Here is a 24466-nt window from a genome sequence, read left to right on the forward strand (position 1 = left end):
GAAAACAAACTCTTCATATATTTGTTGACAATCTCTTCTAATAGTAAACTATAATTTTGTTCATCCATCCAGCCATCCATTATCTGAGCCACTTATCCTCACGAGTGTCGCAGGTGTGCTGGAGCCAACCCCAGCTGTCATTAGGCAGGAGGCAGGGTACACCCTGAAGTGGTTGCCAGCCCATCGCAGGGCACATGGAGAAAGACAACAGTCACACTCACAATCACACCTAAGGACAATTTAGAACCTCCAATTAATGCATGTTTTTGGGATGTCAGAGAAAACCTGAGTGCCCGTAGAAAATCCACGCAGCCACAGGGAGAACATGCAAACGCCACAAAGGCGGGGGGCGAGATTTGAAATCTGGTCCTCAGAAATGTGAAGCTGATGATCTACAGCTGTGCCACCGTGCCGCCTAATTATTATTTCAGTATTATTTTTTAAAAACAATATACTATCACACTGTCATATTATTATGAGCTATTGGTATGATATTTTGTCAATATAGTCAGCAAGAGCTGCAAGAAATGCAGGTATTAATGTCTTTTACCATTGTTCCTATCGTACTGTTTTTTTTTAATACCATTCAAGCAGAATTTTCCTCATGTTTTTAAGATTGTAGGGTGAGAGGCTGCAACTGGCTACTCGTGTGGTCTTAATAGGTGACAACAATGGGAAAATGAAATGCCAATATTTTATGAGTAATAGCCAGTTCGCAACATACCGTGTTGGAGAAAACAACTATGAACAAGTTCATTTTTGTAACAGTAAATGTAGTTCAAAATGTTGCATTAAGAAATATGAACTGACGACCCTTGTGAGGATAAGCAGTAAAGAAAATGAATGAATGGATGAAGACAGTAGTTTTAAAACTTTTTTGGGGGAGTCCTCCTTTTTTGGGAGATTTTTTTTTTTCCACATGCCAACTTAACTTGAAATTTTCTCCGACTCGGGGGGCTTTAAATTTTTGAGGCAGGTGCTAGCGCTGAGAATTGGTGGGGGGAATTGAACAATTGTCAAACGGGGCACCACAGTCTGAAAACCACTACCTTAAAGGATCCTTAAAATTCAATATTCTAAATTTGACCCACCAGTATAATCTCCCTTTTTAGTCATATTTGTTTTCAACCAACCCTCATTTCTACTTGTGTACAGCATTTTAGTTTCAGGTATTGTTGTTTAAGATGCTCTCTCTATAAATAAAGTTGAGTTGTGGTGTTACCCTCCTCAACTGTACTGTTTTGAAAGTGTGACATTGGCTTTGAATTATTGGAGGAACACTCGATAGGGCAAAAAAGACTTCCTGTACTTCACATAAAGGATTTTCATTTTCGTAGAGGTTATTCTACATAAACCTAGCCTAATTCATGCTACATTTTTCCATTCGTCCACTTTCTTAGCTGCTTATCCTCTCATGGATTGTGGGGAATGTTAAACCATCTTTGTCTTGACTGCGCACTCAAACCAGTCGGGCAGTTATTCCAGACCGCTCTGAAGCACCGTTAACCCTCCTTCTTCTGTCCCCCACAGGTCCTCATTACCCGCAATGGAGTTGACTCCGCAATTCTTAATCATATTTCCCTCATCACCTTGTCATAAGCACACTGAATTAATGCAACTCGCCTTGATTTGTGGCGTATTTCAATGCTGTTTATTTCCATTATGCAAGGTGGCTGTTCATTTTGCCTGTTCTTGGGGGAGTATTTGCAAATTGATTAAGAGGTTCAAAGTGATTTGTCATATTAATTTATAACCTGTGAAAGGTTATTCACAGATCCTTTGTTATGACCGCAATGCGTTGTGTGCAACCACATGGACTACAAAGTACAGTCGTCCTTGTTCTTTCTATCCACAAACATGGAATACACTGTCACTTTGACCCTCCTGGCTTGGCCTCACCATCGGCATCTACCTCAAAAAGGACATGCCATATACACCTGTTCACATTTATGGTCCAAACACCCCCCACTTCCTATATTGTCTCCATTCCTCCTTTAAACTGGCCGGCCTGTTTCCAACATTACTTCCCCCACGATGAGCACTTGTCAACTTAACTTTAAAGCTTATGCTAGCTCCTGTGGTTTGAGCTGTACATTGTCAATTTATCCACTTACTTATGTTGGTCTTAACTAGATAGGGTTGCTCTGCCTGGTAGCTTGAAACCTGTCGAGTGGTGAAATAAAAAACTGGCCTCTCTTCACTGTGAAATAATCAATTTTTTAAAATATGTGTTCATGGTATTTTCGTTCCTTTTTTTCTTTGTTCTTCCCTTCATTGCAGACATGGACTTTAAATTAAATGACCTCATTTGTCAGTAGCTCTGCTAAAGATCTCATATATACAGTAAATATGATCAAAACTGCTTTGTCTATGACCTTCATGGTTAGGACAAAAGTGGCTCTGTTGGTTCGTACAGCACTTTGTACGCTTATTTTCATCATCAATTCTCACCTGGAGGAATGCTCATTTTGATCGAAATTCATACAAAAGTTGTACTCAAAATTTTAGGTCTATCTGCAGATAGACATTGACGTTACTTTTTAAAAATTCTTTGTGCAGGAGTCACCCTCTTTGTGGCACTTTATGACTACGAAGCAAGGACAGAAGATGATCTTAGTTTCAGAAAAGGCGAAAGGTTCCAGATTATCAACAGCACGTAAGTCACTACAGTCGCTTGTCAGTGAGTCTGCTCTTGGGCAAAATTGAATGTATGTTTTCATTTATCACTGGGAAGGAGCTACAGCAAGAAGAGAACAAAGCACTCTGTTGTTTATTGAGCTAAAAGAAGCTTCATTATGTGCAGTAAACAAGAGCCGAAATGTGTTGCTTCCTCCTTCATGGACAGAAACTGAAAACCAGCATATACAGCAACGCTGAAAGAGTTTACATGGAGAGAAATGCTTAAATTAAATGTCCAATGTTTTGGAAGGCAATTGACAAATTATTTAAAGGACCTATTTGGTGTTCTAATTATTGGAAATTATTCCATATTTCTGGACTTAAGAATATTATCTGCAGAAAATAAAATCCCTCCCAAAAGAGAAAACCGCTATGTCATCCCACAAGATGTAATTCTTGCACTCATTACCGCATTTACAGTGCCACCAAAAAATATACACATCCCTTTATGTTTTCCACATTTTTGCAGTTACATATTTTTTCCAGTTGATTTGAGAATAGTTTTCTTTAAAAAAAAAAAAAAACATCTAACATATCGCCTAGTAACAACGTAGAAACATATTTTCAGACATTTGTGTAAAATAATAAAAAATGTGATGATTCAAACATAATAGATACATAAGTATTCACACCCTTTACTATGACAAAGTTAAGATCAGGTGCATCTGATTTCCACTGAAGATCTTTGAAATGCTTCTCCAACTTGAATGGACTCAGTGTGGTAAATTCATTTGATTGAAGATCATTGTGAATCCCATACACCTGTTTATATAAGGTCTCATATGGAGGCACAAATGAACAATCAAGTCGAAGTAAGGAATTGGCTCCAGTCCTCTGAGACCAGATTGTGTCAAGGCACAAGTCTGGGGAAGGATACAAAAGAATTTCAGCAGCATTGAAGGTCCTCAAAAGCACCGTAGTTTTGATTATTCGAAAAAGGAAAATGTTTGGAACCATTAGGACTCTTCCTAGAGCTGGCCATCCAACCAAGCTGAGTCACTGCAGAAGAAGGGCCTAGACAGGAACAAGAACTTTATGGTCACTAAAGTGGAGCACTGGTGTACCGTTTCGGTAATAGAACCATCCAGATGATAAACTATTGCTAACATACTCCACCAATCAGATGTTTATGGTAGAGTAGCCCCTTCTCACTAAATGGCACCTGGCAGCCCAGTTGGAGTTTGCCAAAAGGCACCTTAAGGATTCTCAGACTTTCAGAAACAAAATACTCTGGTCTCTTGAAACCAAAACAGTACTTTTTGGCGTGAATTGTGTTGCGTCATATCTGGAGAAGAAGAGGGAATGTTTATCATTTGGCAAACATCATCCCTACTGTGAAGCATGGTGGTGGTAGCATCATGATGTGGGGCTGTGGTTTTGCTGCAGGAATTGGGCAATTCGTATGCGTAGAGGGTAAGATGACAGTTGCCAAATGCTGCAAAATTCTTCAAGAGAACTTGCTCTAGAAAGCTCTGGTACTCAGACTAGGGCATCAATTCCCCTTCCAACACGACAATGAACCGAAGCATAGAGCCAAGAAACAGTAACAAAGGAGTGGCTTTAGGAGCAGCCTGTTAATGTCCTGGCAGGGCCCAGCCAGAGCCCAGACATGAATCCAATCAAACAGCTCTGAAAAGCCCCAAAAATAGCTGTTCAGTTCTTCATTCCCAGTCTTCATATAAACACACTTTTAAACACGTTACACAAGACAAACACATTATGTTGTCCGTCCCTCCCCGGACCCCACCTAGAGAAAGTTCTCGTTTAGAAATCAGATTGAGTCTCAGACCCTCGCACCTCTACTGCTTACTGAGAGTTCCTTCTTGAAGCCAGCCATTTTGTCACGGGTAAATCATACACAGGGACTCCCCATCACAGTTTTATTCACCATAAATTAAATGCTTCCTACCTCCGTCGGCATTCATTTGTCTCTCTGCTACTCTGGGTTCAGAATCCCTTCAGCACATTTGTGGAGGCACACCCATGAAATACTGTTTAAGGAATGACACCGGGGAGGGCAGTGATAAATTGAGATTAATCTTTTCATAGTAAGGTTAGCAAAAAAATAGTCAAAGGAAAAATAAGTTTATGTGTAGAGCAAATTTAAATGCATTGAACAAAGTAGATGGTAGATTAGCAAAGAAAATGAAAACACTTAAAGATAAAAATGGATCCTATTGCAAATCGGAGGTTTAAAGCTAAAACAGCATCAAGAGACAAACAATTAAGTCATAATAGGGTAAGACATTTGAAACACAGAGAAGGCCACTCTAAAAAAAAACAAAAATGTGCTTTGAGCCTGCTTTTCAACATTGTTATCCAAGGGCCGTTTATTATGTAAGGGAGCAGCTGTCTCACGTGAACAACTGTTTGTACCCCAAAATTATGTTCAATCGCTCACTTAATATGATGAAAAATCTCTTTTAGGGTGTCATTGATTAAAATAATACAAACACGACTAGTAGTGGCACACATCCTTGCAAGCCTAGAGAACCCAATGAATTATATACTGTTACTTTACACTCTCATGATACCACCTAAAAATTATGTTCCGTCGATAATTTAATAACCTAAAAATATCACTTCTTTCTTAGGCTATTTCTAATTTTTTAAAATGGTAAACATGGAGGATATTGGCTCAAAGCGTCTTTTCTTTACTGAGGGTCTAAAGGACGAAAAAACTTAAACCTCCATGTAACCAAGAATATTCGGCCAATTGTTCTGATACTCTCACAAGTACATGTAGACAAATACTAATGTCCACATAGGTTTTGATGATGATTGGGGCTATTTTTCTGACGTGGAACAACAGTGAGCTTTTGACCAGGATAATCCTCTTCAGGATCATCACATATCAAAGTTTGCAGTCAGTTGAGCCCCATAACCATACAAAAAGCTTTTAATGTAACAAAATCACATCCCTGTTTGACATCCTCATCTTAAACTATTTTATCAAACTTTCAAGCCTGATAAAATACAGGAGCACGAACACGGCACACTGATGGCAGGTGTCAGCTGTGACAGCCAGCAGTGCACATCAAAGTCTGCCTGTGTCATACGAGGCCACCATGGACCATAGTGAAACACCTGTGTCATCCATCAGAACTCTTTTCAAACATTTTAAAGCCATTTGTAATGCAACCAATACAAAACTGACCTGTCAAAAAACCATTTATCTACGCAGAAACAAATCTGCAAGCACTACATGGGCTATGACATTTCACTGATTTCATGTATTTTTAAAGAGAGAGGCCCCGTAGCTCAGTGGTTAGAGCACTGGTTTGGTAAACCAGCGGTTGTGGATTCGTATCCCACTGGGGTCTCCACTCCCTGAGAAGGGTTGCATCAGGAAGGGCATCCGGCGTAAAAATTGTGCCAAACATATATGTGCGTTCATCTGAGGCGACGCCGAAAGAAACCATGTATTTTTAAAGACTATTAAAAATTTCACTTTTTTCACTTATTGTTAACAAAAAAAAAACTGTTATCATTTGCAAATCCAGAACTATGTAATAAGTGCCAGTGTTCACGGGATTGGAGAGATGCTTCAAAACCACTTTTGCACCAATTTCTGCAACGTGAACAGCAGCACCAAGCCAGGTTGTTATTTTGTTCCTTCAGTTGATTATTGTGTCGATCATGTGTGGGCCCAAGTATGCAACTAATCTAGATTTCTTATGAGTGGTGGGGGTCTATTCTCCATGCTGACACAGCAAATATTTTCTTTTGTTGTCTAAAGTTGTGCTTGTTTTTCCACAGCTACCTCCCTCCACGGATTACTAGCATACTAAAACATATCTCATTTTATCTTATTATTTTACTTTGGGCCAGCTATCACCAGTAGCAAATGTATTCATGTTAACTGGGATTTCTTTCTTTGGTTGAGGGGGAGGAACATCACTGGATATTATAACCTTTTCTGTTGGTCCAGTGTTCACGACATTTATTTTCTAGAAGCTGCTGGTTGTGATTCTTGTAATGCTTTGTGTAGTCTCACTGTAATAAATCGTTAAAGTGGCCTGGAGACAAAAAACAGACACAGATCCTGGCTGGGGTGAAAATGGATAGGCAACACAAAGTCCAATCTGTGCTAAGCAACCATTCTAAAACAAGAAAAAAGGTGGTAATGGTGGTCCATTGAAATGTTCAGTGACACACAAGTATGGCAGTTCATGTAATGCAATCTGCCCTTCATATGATTCTGAACTTCTCCGTTTTCCAGTGAAGGGGACTGGTGGGATGCTCGCTCGCTCACCACTGGTGGCAGTGGTTATATTCCCAGTAATTACGTGGCTCCCGTGGATTCCATCCAGGCTGAGGAGTAAGAAGAGAGAGAATGAGTCTCTGTGTACTGTATGTGTGTGAAATCAAATTCTTGAACAGCAACAACATACCCAACATTTTTAGTCATTAAATCACTATTTACAAATTCCAGCACTAACTGTATAAATATACTCTTTATCAGTCACTGTTATTTGACAGGCACGTATACACCCGCGCGCCATCGCTCCCGCAAATTTGCACAGTCAAGTATGAAAAATCACACGCATGCATAAAATTTGTTACGAGTAGAAATACATATATATTTAAAGACGTCACTTATTTTGTGTAGTATTGACCAATGTTCCCTCTAAGCTGCGCCTCTGCTCAATTGTGCCCTCGTCGCACACTCTTTGCGCACATGAAAACCAATCCAGCGCAGTGAACCACAGCCTGACTTTTTTTTTTTTTTTTTTACACGGGAGCACATGGTCTCTAACAACGACTACTAACTACTGCTCAACCTACTTCTACTTCCTAGTTTACCTGACACCCCCCCCTCACCCCCGCTTTTAAAGGGGTCCACTCATAATTACAAACAGAACACACACCCACAACTCTATACAGTATCTGCGGGCATGACTGTTTGACCACACATTTAACTTTATATCTGCGGGCATCACTGACCACACCCCTACATTTTTCAAATGTGAGTGACTGCTTTATTACAATTGCACTGCAGTCTGTCAATACATCTATCTAATGTTAGAGGAATGATGATGTATTTATTAATTGTGCTTGTATGGTGATTTCAATTCTAGACTTTGAAGTGACCTTTTTCAAAATATCTTGCTACAAGTCAATTAGAGGTGTGAGGTTTGAGTTTCTCCCACCAGTTCTGCTGTTGGGCTCAACACATTTCCTCCTACAATTCCAGTTGGTACTTTGGTAAACTGGGTCGAAAGGAAGCTGAGAGACAGTTGCTTTCCACTGGGAACGTACGAGGTACTTTCCTCATCCGGGAGAGTGAAACCACAAAGGGTACATTAGCAACTTTTTGAAACAATTACTTTTGTTTTTTTTTTGTGTGTGTCTAACTACCCAAAGTTGAATCAACTGAATGACAAAAGACCTCCTGATTGCTCCACATAGGTGCCTTTTCTTTATCCATACGGGACTGGGATGACGTGAAAGGCGACCATGTCAAACATTATAAAATTCGGAAACTGGACAGTGGCGGCTACTACATCACCACCAGGGCTCAGTTTGACTCACTACAGCGGCTGGTTCAGCATTATTCAGGTTTGTCAGCTATTCTTTGTATTAATATGAAGACTTATTTAATTAATTTCATACATGCTATGAGTTTGACTAATCTTTGTCTATATGTGCCCTGGCTGGAGACGTGTCCAAGGTGTAGTCTGCCTCTCGCCCAAAGTCAGCCGAGATAGATTCCACCTCACTCTCGGCCTTGCTCTTTTTGCTTATTTTGCTTTCTTGTATCTCCTATCCTCTATGTTACTGCATCTCTTTCACTTATGTGACCTTGCAAGTCAACATGGTTGCATGTTAAATTGTCAATGAAATATGACAGGTTCAAAATGATCCTTTATTGGATCGCCAAATGCGACATTAAATGAGGTCTTAAGCGATGTACTGTATTCCTCAAGTTCTTTTGCAACTATATGTTTGGAAGTATTTATTTCTTGAAACGCCACGAAGACAGCGTGATTGATGTATCACCCAAATGAAAACTGTGACAAGCAGAGTTTAATAGCAATGCAGTTGACAATTGGTCAGTGGTGAAAAATGCTCAAGTCAGTTAGCAGACGATAAAATGCCAACATTTGAAAACTAGGTGAAAAGGTATTTTACTCAAAAGAAGGTTACCCTAGATGAGTATATTAGTCTCTTTGTCTTTAGCACGCAAATGTAATTTAATATTGCTGAAATTACTCGCTGGTTCGTGGAAAGTCTTATAGGCAGCAGGTTAAAAAAAAAAAAAAAAAAGCTACTGTTGACGAGCACAACCACGCAACGGCACATCAGAAGGCAGTAAATTTGGGTATGAATCCTACAACATAATATGAAAACTACAAAACCAGCTCCTATTGAGCGGGTGTTGCGCCTAACAGCAAGAAGGATCGGGTAAGTAATTTTAATTGGTGGTGTGTCGTATAATGGTACTTTATACAATATTATTTTTGTAGTACAAGGTGGAAGAATTTATGACACCATCAGGATGCATGGTCTCAAGGATAGAGAGCTACTTGATTAGCCTGAGTGTGCTATATTTATTTTCTCATTTTGGGGGCATAACCACAAAAGTCAGAGTGAAAGCAAAACTATAAATATAGGCTTATTTTTAATATCTAGTGATTTTGAAACAAAACAAGGTCTTAAATTGCTGTTACACTTAATTAATACAATTGATTCAAGATCATTTATTTTACAAACATGTAATCCTAATTATAATTTATAGAGAAATCCAAGACATTTGAATGTAATGAAACAATCCATCCATCCATTTTCTTAGCCACTTGTTCTCACGAGGATCGCGGGAGTGCTGGAGCCTATCCCAGCTATCAACTGCCAACAAGCGGGGTACACCCTGAACTGGTTGCCAGGAAATCGCAGGGCACATGGAGACATCAGTCACAATCACACCTAGGGCAATTTAGAGACTCCAATGAATGCATGTTTTTGGGATGTGGGCGCAAACCGGAGTGCCTGGAGAAAACCCATGTAGGCATGGGGAGAAGATGTAAACTCCGCACAGGCAGAGCCGGGATTGAACCCGGGTCCTCAGACCTGTGAGGCCAACGCTTTACACCGTGCTGCCATAGTGAAACCATGAAAACTAATGTTCATTGGGCTTATTTCGGTAGTTTTGGATTTGCTGTGTCTCGGCTTCTCATTTAATATATTAGAAATGGTAACCGGGGGGAACGGTGGCTTCCATGCCGGACCCGCCTGTGTGGTTCTCCCCATGACTGCATCCCAAAAACATGCAACATTGATTGGACACTCTAAAATTGCCCATTGGTGTGATTGTGAGTGCAACTGTTTGTCTCTATCTGCCCTGTGATTGGCTGGCATCCAGTTCAGGATGTACTCCGCCTCCTGCCCGTTGACAGCTGAGATGGGCTCCAGCACGCCCCGCGACCCTTGATAAGCGGCTCAGAAAATGGATGGATGGATGGATGGATGATAAGCATTGTAAAAATTACTACTCAACAGAAAAAATTATCTAATCTATTTATTTGACATATTCAGCAAACATTACATTAATTGATTTATCCAATTAATATATATATGATATATATTTCTCTAAATTTAATGTGGAGACTAATTTAGTACTTAGTGGAACTTTTTTTCAAATTAATGTGCAAAATAGTGTATCAAAAATTGCTATACAAATTTCAGTAATAGTTATACAAAAAATAATTTGTAAAGCAAGAATTTCTAAACAAAAAATCTATATGCCTCTGTGCAGTATATAAATTTAGGGTTGAAAAGCATTTTTTAAAAAAGCATAAAACTAAACAGTTATTTAATATTTATTGGATCTTTTATTCAAATTATGCCCCAAAACAGCATGTCAAAAAAAAAATGATCGACAAATCTCATTAATTGTGAATCAAAATAATTTTGAACAGCAATAATGCCTTTACAAAATAAATTTGAACTTTTTAAACAACAACAACAAAACAATTGCACCTTGAAATAAAACATTGAATTAAAAAAATTGAATCCAATTTATGTTACTGTGCCTTTACAACGGGGCACTTGAAATATGGAAATGAGTGCATTTGGTTTTGTTCCATGAAGTCCTTCCGTCATTATTCCAGGTCAGAGAAGCAGTGTGCCCCTAGGGGGAGCCAAGTGTTTGCGCTTTGACAGCAAAAATCTTGAGCTGACAAAGACTGAAATCAAAAGAATGCCTTCAATGGAGTGTAATTGGCCCAATCGACATCAAATCGTTACTGCGCCAATCCATCATTCTGTGCCTCGACATTTCTAGGAAGAACTTTGTTTTTCTGTTTGCTTGGATACAGTTCACATATAGGCAACTTTCATAACAGCTACCAGAGTGAACACAGCACCAAATTAGCAGGCAATTTGCCCAGATGGGTGTTGACGGCCAGCGAAGAACCCTCTTGGGTGAGACTGAGGCCTTTATCTCATCTTAACTGCCCCATGTAAACACCCTGGGACTTATCGCTGATTGTAAGGAGGGGTGGGGAGGCGCTTCTTTGCACATATGCGCTTGTATAGCTTGTATACACTGAAACACGGTCCTAATCTATCGGTTTAATCAATAATAGGCAAACATAAAAAGCTTCCTCCGGACTAAAAGCAAGGCATGTCTAAAGCGACACTGAGCGGCGCTGATCGAAATGGAAGGAGCTGGTGTAACACACAAGCACCAAAACAGGCCGAAGGTTAATACTTTTCACGTTGTATAAAGGCCTGTCTTTGTACTTCAGTACTTTTTTTGTATACATTTCTTAGAACCCAGATTATCACTAAACATAAATTCCTGTCGTTATCGTAAAATATATGCATCTTGAAAGACCATTGAAAGGGAACTTATACCTGCTTTCTGACCATACACTTCCCCAATAGTTGTTTGCTCATGAAGATTTCTACTTTGTCCGTCATAATTCGATTGTTTTACTCAGATGAATTTTAGATTTTCAGTTGACTGAATATACAGTCAATTAAAATACAAAGTAAAATAAAATATTATAATTAATAATATTAATATTATATTATTAATACTAATAATTAAAATATCTATTAACCTTTTGTGAAATTCTATTCTATTCTATATATATGAGGCTTACGGCCACACTACCCTGAGAAGGCCTGATCTTGTCTTATCTCAGAAGCTAAGCAGGGTCGGCCTAGTGAGTACTTGGATGGGAGACTGCGTGGGAATACCAGGTGCTATAAAGGCATATTGATAGTGCAACGAGTTTATGCATTTACTTCAGAATTCTATGAACCGGGGTTCAAATGCCAGCCCTGCCTGTGCAGAGTTTGCATGTTTTCCCCGTTCCTGCGGGGGTTTTCCTCAGGCACTCCGGTTTCCTCCCACATCCCAAAAACATGCCATAATTGGAGGCTCTTAATTGGCCTTAGGTGTGATTGTGAGTGTGAATGGTTGTTTGTGTCTCGCCACAATTGTCTGGCAACTAGTTCAGGGTGTACCCCACCTCCTGCCCGAAGATAGCTGGGATAGGCTCCAGCACTCCCACGCCCCTTGTGAGGATAAGTACTGTAAGAAGACAACCATAGCACAGCAGTTTTTGGACTGGTCCTGGGAAGATGATCTGTATTTTAAACAACATTGATAGCAGGAAAATCCACAATTATCATTAGTTCACAAGAGCGACAGAACTGTGTGCATTGTAGAGGCAGAACCAGCCCAAAAAAAAAGCCTAAACTTTAAATGCCTGGGGACGAGGAGAGTAATTTCAATTAGAGTATATTAACATAAACATTCTGAGTCTGACTCATGTTCTTCTGAATCAGTGGAAAATATGAGTCTAGCTTGCCAATACTTTTGTCCTTATGTACATTTACTGTAAACGTCCAAATTTGGCAATGAGCACTGTATGTAAACCCATGTTTCTACCAAGTGGTTCACTTCTGCTCCCTAATGCAAAAAGCATGACATGACCTAAAAATAGTCTCTAGGGCCATTTAAAGCAATTGATTTTCATTCTATGTGTGCACTCTATTCAATCTTTTTGTCGTTGTAGAATTCACTTGAACAGCAGTTGGAGTGAATTTCTTTTTCCCCTTGCTGCAGTTTCATCTTGTCAACCTGTCTACATTTCTTTCTGATCTTATTTCTGCGTTGCTGTGTGGCCCGGGCAGACCGTGCCGCCGGTCTCTGCTGTCGCTTGGTGGTTCCCTGCCATAAAGGCATTCCCCGCCTTGCTGACCTGTCAGTCAAAACCAAAGATGTGTGGGAGATCCCGCGGGAGTCGCTGCAGCTGATAAAGCGTCTTGGGAATGGGCAGTTTGGGGAAGTCTGGATGGGTATGAATCCAGTCGCCTCCGGAAGAAGGGGCTGCATGGAGGAGGCCGCAGTCAGACAAAACATGAACAAATCTTTTGTCCCGGGAAGCAGGGGCTACAATGTCATACTGTAATTCTCTTTTTGGGGACGTTGTGGGAAAACCATGTAATCAGTCCAATGATGGCCTCCTTCATCATCCTTAACTGCATGTTCTTATCCCCAGTAGTTAACTCTGTGCTCCTTCCCTCCCATCCCTGTAGAGAGTGCGGATGCATTGTGCTTTAAATTAACTGGCGTGTGTGTGAACTACATTCCCGACACTGTGGGCTTGAGTCATGATGCCTGGGAGATCAACAGAGACACTCTTGAAATGAACTTCAAGCTGGGCACGGGAAGTTTTGCTGAGGTTTTTTATGGTAAGAGGATCCCCAAATGCCCCACCCCCACCCAAAAAAAAAACAATTACATCACCAATGTACACCTTGAAATTTAATAAGTCCTCCCAGAAGCCTTTTTACTGGTTTTATGAAATTTGGAACCATTTTTGTTAATTATTAAAAGTAAAAACATGTGTTTTGTCCTCAATTTGTATTTTCTTTACACCATAAAAACTGTTTAAAATAGTCATGAATAAAATATAAAGTATATGCCTGTCGTCAACAAGGTTCATTCCTGTGGTGTAAGTAGTTCATAGTGTATCATATTTTCTTTCCTACTGATATAATATTCTATGCCCTAGACGTGTTAGTTAACAGCACAAGTAAGGAATGCCCTCTCCAGAACAAAAGGAATTCACTTAAATATTAATGTTACCAGTTTGAAAATAATAATTGTAAAATTCTGAATTTTTATGCAATTACAAATAATTAAAATAGGTGTGAAAAAGTGGAATAGTTTGATTTAAAATACTGTTACTATTGTTACTGTTAAGTTACTGTTAAATACTGTGTAACAATATTTGTGAAATTTTAAAATTGTTTTAATCTTAATTTGGTCATTCTGTTTTGTGCTGAAATAGTTTTCAAAATTGGTGTATGTATTTATTTTATTTGATTGATATTTTCTACATGTACAATTTATTAGATATTTACAGTTTTATACACAGGCTAGACGGCTATGCGTTCTTTACAGCTGAACAGATGCTAGTAATTTGGATTTTTCCAGATGACACCCACCTTCTGAGATCCTATTCCTTTACCAAGCAGATGGATTCTTCATCCCAAGTCGGCACAACTATATATAGTAGTACCTCTACTAATGAAAATCCGTTCTGGAAGTAATTTCGTGATGTGAATTTTTTGTAGAAGTAGAAGCGCATTTTCCATGTATATAGTCAAATCCATTCCAAGCCACCGACCCTGCCCCTCCCCTTTCTCGCCCCACTAAAATAAGCATTCAAAGTACATAATGTAAAGAATAATTAAAATTGTTTATTTAGCTTTGCCATTGGGCAACTATGCGAAGAGAAGGTTGAGTGACAAGCAAAAGGCAACATGGGGGACGGAGCAGGAGGCAAACGTTTGACATACATATGAACGTATGCACCCACACCACTTTATTCCACTAAAGTTTCTTTGGGACCATGGTGAGGAATGATGAATAAACTAAATAAAAAAACACAAACGAAAAATTCACAAAAAAGTTATACTTTTCCAAAGTGTGGGTGTGTGATTCAGTGACAGTGTCCAAGGGAAACCAAAAGCATCATGGGTAAAGATTGACATTCCTCCTATTCAATTAGACGCCAGGAAGATATTACAGCAATAGCTAATGGTAGAGGAGCTCTATCGCGCCACCCAAACCAAGATACGGGATTTTTACATTTGGTAGAATCCAGCGCCTATTTTTTCCTTTTGTATCCAGCATTTTCCTTCGTAACTAGAGACAATATTTTTTCCGAGAAGGCATTTCGTCACCTGAATTTTTCGTTATTGATACGTTTGTAAGTAGAGGTACTGCTGTATTATATTATTTGGGCTTACCTAAAACCTTCCAAGCATGATGGTTGGTGGTCTCTGTCCTCCCTTTGAGTCATTCCTATACATCCTCTCACAGAATGAGATCAGTAAATCTATTAACGGTGGTCCATGTTTGATGAACCAATGCATTCTGCAGCATGTTAGCTGAGAGCATTTCCCATAGTCATGTTGTTTTAGAGCAACTGGCATGACCACAGTTAGGAGTTTATGGGCTTGGTCTCGTTAATCATCCTACAAAGGATTATCTGCTTGCGTGTTGGTGCATTGTGGCTCTCCAATCCTCACGAGATTCTCCTGATGGTTTTTCAAATCCATTTCAAATCAAAGCACCTTATAAATGTTATATGCAATTAGTTATCCATCTGCTGAAGCCATGTGGATGAGAAGTAAAGATGATCTGATTCTCATTGCGTTTCCTGATCTCATGCTGTGTGGTATGTTTACATCAGTGTCTACTACAGCTGTAGTTTTTTGTGCATGCCTAACCAATCATCGTTCTGGTTAGAAAGTGGTCAATTTGAGGTCTTCGATATGGTAACAGTATATCTGTATATATCAGGAACATGGAACGGCACCACAAAAGTAGCAGTGAAGACTCTGAAGCCTGGAACTATGTCCCCTGAGTCCTTCCTAGAGGAGGCTCAGATCATGAAGAAACTCCGACATGACAAGTTGGTGCAGCTGTATGCTGTCGTGTCTGAGGAGCCTATTTACATTGTCACAGAGTACATGGGCAAAGGTACAGGAATGCTCTCATCCACATAAGTTACATGTGTATTTTAACTTTGGACATTTCCTGTGAAGGGAATTTACTTAACTCTATCATAACATACTAATAAATTTGATTTGGCACAAAATCAGACAGACTGTGTTCATGTTTTGCACGGTTTTCCTGATGGCTTTATAGTCTGTTTCATGCGTCGTGAGATGAAGTTTCATGCTGGCATTGAGACTTCCATCCGTTCATTGTGAACTTAATTCAAGTTAATTTGCCATCTTGATGATACGATGGAAACACGGATTTGCTGCTGACTCACTTGGGACTCTGGAAAGTAGCTCTTGACATGCTTTCTTCCTCCTGTCCCCGCAGGATATTTTGATGCAAACGTAGTGTCAAAGTGCCGCTTTTTATTTGGGTATTTCATCGTTGCAATTTTTGTCATTATGATTTAGACACACAGCAGAACCATCTCTCTCCACAAAGGTCAATTCCTCTGTCCATTCTTGCCAAAAACTGCAGCACTCATCTTTTTTTCTTTCAGCGATCTTTGTCAAAAGTGTTTCCACAATTAGTTGTTCCAACACGATCTGCATTTGACACTTCTGCACCTGCCCACATCGACTGCCATATGGGATAGCAAACTATGGCTACCCCACTACTACAATCTGTCACTGCAGTATTTGCGATGACTACGCAACAGAAATGACATGTACAATATGCAAGCCACATGCAACCATCAAAAGAGGCAGATACTTTATGGCTTGCGAGCCATTGGTTCCCGACCCCTGCCTTAAACGATCATAATTGTATCACTATCGTCATCATTACATACATACATCACAGTGGTTGAAAGGCATTAATTTGTAACCATTGGAAGTGTTCAATCTCAACAAATTGCAATGACTTGGACCCCTCCTGTTCAGCCTGTATATGCTACCCTTGTGTCAAGTGGTTCAAAACTTTAATTTGGACTATTTTAGCTATGCTGGTGACAGTTATATCCAGCAGTGTCTCCAAATGACTACAGTCCAATTAAGGTGTTGTGTCACTGTCTAAAACAGATAACGGAAGACCCAAAATTTTCTTCAACTAAACTACAACAAAACTGAGAATTGTTTTTGGCAATAAAGAAAAGAGGATTGCTGTTATTAAATACATGGACTCACTATCTTTAGCAACCAAAGACCAAGTCTGAACCCTTAGTGTTCAGATAGATTCTAACCTGACTTTCAACAGTCATATCAAATTGGTTACTAAAATTGCCTTCTACCCTCTGAAGAACATATCCAGAATGAAGCCTTTGATGTGTTATCAGACCAGGAGAAGCACATCCATGCTTTTACAGTATCTCAAGTATATTTGACTATTCTAATGGTCTTCTAACTGGACTCCCCAAAAAGAGCATTAAACAGGTGCAGCTCATTCAGAATGCTGTAGATCAGGTTCTGACCAGAGAGGTCAGGCCATGTAACTCACATTGTAAAGTCTTTACACTGGCTTGCAGTCACTTTTAGAATATATTTTAAAGTTTTTCTACTCATCTATAAATCACTAAATAGTTTAGGTCCTGAATAAATGCTTACTGAATACTAACGCAGGAGGGCTTTGTGATCGACAGACTCATGTCAAATAGTAAAGTGCTGAGTCCAAGGCAAACATGGTGAAACAGCATTTAGCTATTATGGTGCAAAAAAAAATTGAATAAATTGCCAACAGAAGTGCCATCATCCCCAATTGTTGATGTTTTTAAATCCAGGTTAAAAAGTTTTTTTCCAATGCTTTTTAGAGTATTTCCACTTTTCAATATTTCTTGCACTATATGCTTGTAATTTTGCTTTTTATTTTTTCATTTTTATTTTTTTTCTCCCTGTTGAATTTGAATTGAAACACTTTTAATCATGTAAAGCGCATTGATTTACCTTGTGTATGAAATACAGTATACAAATAAAATTGCTTTTGCTCTACTTAACTTTGTGGACATCCCTCTAATGGACAACATACTCTGGTCCAATAAGGGTTAGAAAATTATGCTAACTATATTTATGGCCATTCGACGATGGATTGTTCACACAGAGATGTTAAAAGACCTATATTTTGGCTATCTAGACTTCCAAAGTGACTCTCTATGAACTTAGTATAAAAGTGTCAATTTTATAAAAAAAAAAAAAAACACGCTCGGTTTTGTCATACGAGTGCCAAGTAAAGATCCTCTGACAGCTGCTTATGTTTGACCCAGTTTTGTATCCACTTTGTCTATATTTAGCTCAGACTGCCCACTTTCCTCCGATTGGTCTCCTCCATGTAGATGACCCACTTGTGGGAGCAGACGTTGATTGTGTTGATAGCGTTGGCTTCGGAGCAGAGCGCGAGAGAGACCTTTTTCAGGTCTCTTACCAGAACAACTTCTGGAAATGAGAAATGCTTTGATGATTTTAATTCCCTTTTAATTTGGAGTCATATATCACACTTACTGAGGGACAATAGAGACAATATTCCATCCCATATCCTATAAAAAGAAATGGGAAAATATGTCCCTTTTAAAAAGTAAACTGCAGAGCCCATTTGGAACTCAATTGCAAACCAAAATAGCAGCACCCACAAGGCAAGTCAACAGTTTCAGAGATTACAAAATTGTAGAAACCTACTTTGTAATAAATTCCTTGCACAGTGTGAAGGATAAGATCATGTTACGTGGAGACAGCATTTTCAATGACGGTTAACGTCCCAGTGGACTGACATGGTCGCAATGTAATGTTGTTCTCCTCCATGTGGAAATTTGTCCTGACATAAATTGTGCCCGTGATATTATTTGACATTATTATAATATATGATTCCTCCATAGGAAGTCTACTGGAATTCTTGAAGGATGGAGAAGGGCGAGGGTTGAAGCTGCCAAACCTTGTGGATATGGCTGCCCAGGTAAGTTGCCATTTTTAGCTTCTCCCAAAAGTCGCCCATTTCATCCATCCATCCGTTTTCTACACAGCTTATCCTCACAAGGGTTGCAGGCGTGCTGGAACCTATTCCAGCTATCTTCGGCTAAGAAGTGCGATACACCCTGAACTAGTCGCCAGCCAATCGCAAGGCAGCCACCCTTGTAAATCTTGAAAACCTTGAAAATTATAAAACGAAGCATCACTTTTATTCTTCTTCTTTTCCTTTCGGCTTGTCTTCTTAGGGGTCGCCACAGCGTGTCATCTTTTTCCATCTAAGCCTATCTCGTGCATCTTCCTCTCTTAACACCCACTGTCCTCATGTCCTCCCTCACAACATCCACCAACCTTTTCTTTGGTCTCCCACTCGCTCTTTTGCCTGGGAGCGCCATCCTCAGCACGCTCTAATGAGCTCATTTCTAATCCTATCCAACCTGTTCACTCCAAGCGAGAACCTCAGCATTTTTATTTCTGCTACCTCCAGTTCTGCTTCCTGTTGTTTCTTCATTTATTTTTATTTTTTTTATTTTATTCTTTTATTCTACACAACTAAAATATCAAATACTGTGAAACCTCTGGACTTGACCATGACCATGATGTCTATTTCTAAGAATGTTGTTTTCTAAATAAAGGGCAAGTCCGACCTTGGGTGCACGTAAAATATTTCACTGCTCATACCCAGGTAACATAACCAAAAATTGCATGTGGGTTCGAATGCACCATAGCCCATAACTAACCTATGTTAAGCTAATACTAAAATCACAATTACACTTAATATTTCTATGAAAAACACTTCTACCCCAAAGATATAAAAGAATACAATGAAAACAACCGCATGCCTTCTTGTACTGCACTTAGACATATTCTTAAAACATTGTAATCACAAAATGTCATATTTAATTACAGTTCATTATATAATTATTTTTTAGAGAAGCACGTAGGCAGTCAATAGGAACAAACTACAATAATTTCTCAAAAGTAATGTGCATTTTTTTCCAAAAATATTTTCAAAAAGATAATAGAGCACATTATATTTAGTTATGGATGAAAAATAAAAAAAATACAATCACATTGTATAGTCGTATACAGGTACATAGAGTGGTTAAAAAAAAGGTATACATAGACATTTAGATATGATATTCAATGTCTTATGTTACACATTTTTTAGATATTACGGGAATCTGGGCCCCCAACCTGAGCTCTTTTACCTCCTCGGCGGAGCTTCACATTTTACAATTGTTAGTGTAGCATATTTGTTGCCACTCCACCAAAGATCAGAAACAACTGTCCGTGACTTTGTTTTAACTTAAACTAAGACAAAAAATGTCTACTACAATGACGAGTTGTGCAGCCGGTTTTAAAAGAAATGTGTCGTTGCTGACGCGAGGAACCCGGAAGCAGCGCGGCAGTCAAAACAACGAGAGCTCAATGGCTTCAGGTCGTTATCAAAACAACGTGAGCTCAAACGACGGAGTAAGGGTGTAATGAGTACAAGGTTGATGGATATTTTGAGGGAGCATATGAGGACAGTGGGTGTTAGAGAGGAGGATGCACGAGATAGCCTTGGATGGAAAAAGATGACACGTTGTGGCAAGCCCTAATGGACAAGCCGAAAGAAAAAGAAGAAGATATTTGTTATCAACAGTATTAATAAAATATTATGCCATCATCAACATTTATTTTAGCCGGTTGAGGGATTCTGTTCTGACAATTGCAGGGACCAGGACAAGCGTGTCCTGTGGCCTGTCTCGAGTTATACATTACCGCTACATCAGCACATGCACAATGATTATTATTAATGATTGTTGTCCAGACAGTTTTTAAAAAACAATACACGCAAAAACTTAACAAAATGTAAATACAGATAATTCCTAATATTTTGAGCATATAGGTAGCAGCAAATTGGTGGTGTACATTGGTAGAAAGGTTTTCCTGATTTTTTTTTTTTAGTTCAACTTTGGAGGTGCGCATAATAGTTCAGGACGCATTATACTGGAGAAATTATGGTATATATTATAGAGCATGCACATCTGATCCAATTGACATTGTCTCAGTAAGGCTTAGATTTAAAATGGATTCAAAAGCTGCATAACTCACCAATTGAGTCAGAAGGGGTGTCGGAAAAATCCAAAAATATTTGTTGTTCCTCTCACATAGCAGGTGCCACTACGTGTTTTCAATGGCGTATGTCCCAGTGTGAAATCTGCTAATGACTTTCAGGCAATATGGCTACCACTTCGGTGTCGAGTAAGACTTCCACAAATTTGCGCATTTGATGACACGCTCTCTGTTCATATTTATTTTTTCATATAGACATTGAAGTGAATAATGTTATATGTGTTTTTCATTACAATACTTATTTTAGAATGTTTATAGGCATGTCACTTGGGCTTTAAGAGATCATTTTCTGTCAGACCTCCAGATAAAAAGCCACTTGACTGACTCATCTAACTAGGACGCACATTTTCTAATGTGGGCAATCAACTTCAAGGGCGTAAAGAACCCCTTGAGAACCCAGTGAATTCAAGGCCGTTAATGGAAAAGATGAGGCACACACAATGAGTGTAATCAACAGTAGCTTAACAGTACAAAAAAGAGCCAGACCTCAACTCCCAAACATTTAACAGATAAAGCTGTTCAAATTTGGAGCTTCACCAATTTGAGGGATAAAAATATACTGATACCTTTACAAGGCCTTTACATCAAACTATTATAGTGTAAGCTATCAGTATCTCATGTTAGCGTTCAGCACACCTTATTAGACCACATTTCCGCCAGCATCAAATAATTCACTGTACACAAGATTTGGTTATACTGGCTTTTTACAAGACTTTATCCGAAGGAAGGATAATGTGGTAAGAGAATTCACAAGTTCAGGTGAATGCTGATATTTAGCTTAATGTTTATTTAATGTGTTTTCTGCACCTCTTTTTATTCCATTTGGCTTAGTAGGAGTCTCCGCCAAGCCGGTATCAACCAACTTTTTGTGTACAAGGGACTTTGATGTGTATAATGTTTGACTGGTGCTGTTTCTGTTTGTGCTCTCTGACAAGATGGAGCACTTAGTGAAAACTTCTTACCGGGTAGCAAGAATATAATATGAAATTTCGAGGTCCAGAACAGCACGCAGAGTTAGAATATAGTATTATAATTATATACTTATAGCTATAGCTACACCTGCCCATTTCCAGCCTGGCAGAGGAGTACAAGTGCGCCAAAGTAAGACTGGAAATGATGCTACTGGCTTCCAGCGATCCGCTGGTAGCCTAGACTGCCCCCATCCTGGCCACTGGGAGGAAGTGAACACCGGTGGCTGCAACTGAACACGCAAAGGCAGCACTCAGACACAAGGACATCATTGGCCGAGTGCAGGAGGGGAGGAGTGGCCTAGGGCTCGGGACCAGTATGGAGCAAGCCCAATACTGCTGAGTGGCGCAAGCTGATGGTCCAGGAGGTACATCGGGAAGAGCAAGCACAAAGGTGCGCCCAAGCTGTGTCGCAGGCCAGGCAAGGGCAGTGGCTGGGAAGGAGTGGAGGGAAGGAAGATCACCTGGAAAGAGCTTTGGGAGATGGAGGCATTCAGGGCAAGCTTTACCATCAGAGCTGTATATATGACGTCTTGCCTTCTCCCACGAACCGAAACCAATGGTATGCCAAAGATCCCAAGTGCCTATTATGCCCAAGTCCTGCAACGCTGAAGCACATCCTGCTTGGTTGCAAGACCAGCCTTACTCAAGACCGTTACACCTGGCGGCACAACCAAGTGCTGAAGTGTCTCGCTGGTGTTCTGGAGAACCAGCAGATGAGCGTGAACGCCCTCCCACCCTTGTCAGCCAACTGGCAACCAAGGCTGTTTGTTCGGGAGGGGGAAAGTCAAACCAGCCATACCAACAAGCCACCAGACAACGGACACCTGGGCAGTGCATGAGACTAGAAACTACTGGCAGACCTGGACAAGAAGCTCCGCTTTCCACTTGAGATTGCAACTACCACCCTATGACCAGATCTAGTGCTTTGGTCTGCCTTTCTCAAGTTCGGCTACATCATCGAGCTCACAGTGCCCTGGGAGGGGGCTGTCAGGGAGGCATATGAGCGGAAGTGACTGAGGTATGCAGGACTTGTGGCCGAAGTGCAACAGTAAGGCTGGAGAGCAGAGGTACGCCCGGTAGAAGTTGGCTGCAGAGGGTCTATAGCCTCCTCAACTTCCAGGCTACTCAGAGAGATAGGATTCCAAGGGAAGGCCCATCAATCTCTCCAAGGTTGTGGCTGTGGATAAAGAGGAAAGACCCCAATTGGGCCTTCAGGAGAATTGATGGCACCTCGGGGGTGAACCTGCTGAACCCTCTCGAGAGTGTCGTGGGCCTATCAGTGAAACACTTGATGACGGAAGGAAGCCCACTTGATCACCCGTAGGGTGCCATCACTTATTTGAACATCCCACAGAGCCTCATCGGAGCCGAAATATGCATAAATAGAGGGATATTAACATCTAGTCCTACATAATACATCATTTGAAAGCATATTCTGTATTCCAGTAATTACTTTTTCAGGTTCTGTAGGTCGTGGCAGCAAGTCATAGTGGAAATATACGACAGAAACAATGGTTCACTCGCTTGTTAGCTGGCGTTGAATGCACTCGTGCTTTTCTGTGATGTGCAAAGGTGGCAGCAGGCATGGCTTACATCGAGAGGATGAATTACATCCACCGAGACCTGCGCTCTGCCAACATCCTGGTGGGAGATAACCTGGTGTGTAAGATCGCCGACTTTGGACTTGCCAGACTCATCGAAGACAATGAATACACAGCTCGGCAAGGTGGGTCTTTGCATTTGTCCTCCATCTTTCCACCAATAGGACTTATCCTTGTTAGTGTAGCGGGTGAGCTGGAGCCTATTCCAGCTGCTTTCGGGTGAGTGGCAGAGTCTACACCCAGGACTGGTCACCGGCCAAGTACCATATTTTCCGGACTATACGTTGCTCCGGACTACAAGTCACACCAGCCATAAAATGCATAAAAAACAAGGAAAAAACATATATAAGTTGCACTGGAGTATAAGTCGCATTTTGGGGGGAAATTTATTTGATAAAATCCAACACCAAGAACAGACATTTCAAATTTAAATGACAAACAGTTTTAAATAAAAATAGAATAGAGGTAACAACGAGCTGAACGGTATGCTTACGTTACATAATACAACTAAGAACGTGCCTGATATGTTAACATAACATATTAAGAGTTATTTCGATAACTATAGCATAAATAGCATACTTAGAAGTTTACCAAAACCATCCGTGTCACTCCAAATACCTGGTAACTAAAATCCAATTAAATCTTCATCCTCTGTGTCACTTTTCATCAACTCCGCTAACTCCGGAAGAAGATGCCGCGCTTCCTCTTCTACGTCGCTTACGTCGTACTCATCGTCAGTTGCAGGTACAACTAGCCTATTCCAGCCTTTCTGAATCCCGACAGGATGGTTTTGGCAGTCATGGAAGGCCATACATTGTCGAGTCATCCACTGACTTCCCGGAAATTTACATGGCGGTTTCACCCAGAAGTTGTGCTCTCCATCCGTCATCCACTGCTCCCACAGCCGGGGGTCGGGAACCTATTGCTCCAAAAAGGAACAATTTAACATCATTGTGATTTTTTTTCCCCCCATGCAGTGGAAAGGAAAGGCCACCAGAGGCAGTGAAGCTCTAGCTCACTTGCCTACCCTGACTATATGTCATTGGGTTGGTGATATGGGTCATTCTTCTTTAGTACAAATTGGGGTTATGTCGCCACAGCAGGAACTTTAGGACCTTCTTCCATTATCTCAACACCATATTCTATTCGGGGCCACATAAAAGCTCGAGT

General features: G+C 40.2%; 1 protein-coding gene across 32 annotated transcripts in view; it reads left to right on the forward strand.

The window, feature by feature from the left end:
- Positions 1–24466, forward strand: part of LOC133496377 (tyrosine-protein kinase Fyn) — a 112529-nt gene that overhangs the window by 84244 nt on the left and 3819 nt on the right. For 29 of the 32 annotated variants that reach the window (XM_061811876.1, XM_061811895.1, XM_061811892.1 and 26 more), the window contains 9 exons: positions 2560–2656; positions 6902–7000; positions 7877–7980; positions 8092–8241; positions 12829–12993; positions 13234–13389; positions 15512–15691; positions 18516–18592; positions 23268–23421. In XM_061811876.1, the coding sequence (XP_061667860.1) occupies positions 2560–2656; positions 6902–7000; positions 7877–7980; positions 8092–8241; positions 12829–12993; positions 13234–13389; positions 15512–15691; positions 18516–18592; positions 23268–23421 (1182 nt within the window). The remainder of the gene's footprint in view (positions 1–2559; positions 2657–6901; positions 7001–7876; positions 7981–8091; positions 8242–12828; positions 12994–13233; positions 13390–15511; positions 15692–18515; positions 18593–23267; positions 23422–24466) is intronic. The other 3 variants (XM_061811901.1, XM_061811900.1, XM_061811899.1) reach the window with 3 other exon arrangements.

This window comes from Syngnathoides biaculeatus, chromosome 23, assembly GCF_019802595.1.
Source record: "Syngnathoides biaculeatus isolate LvHL_M chromosome 23, ASM1980259v1, whole genome shotgun sequence".
NCBI lineage: Eukaryota > Metazoa > Chordata > Actinopteri > Syngnathiformes > Syngnathidae > Syngnathoides > Syngnathoides biaculeatus.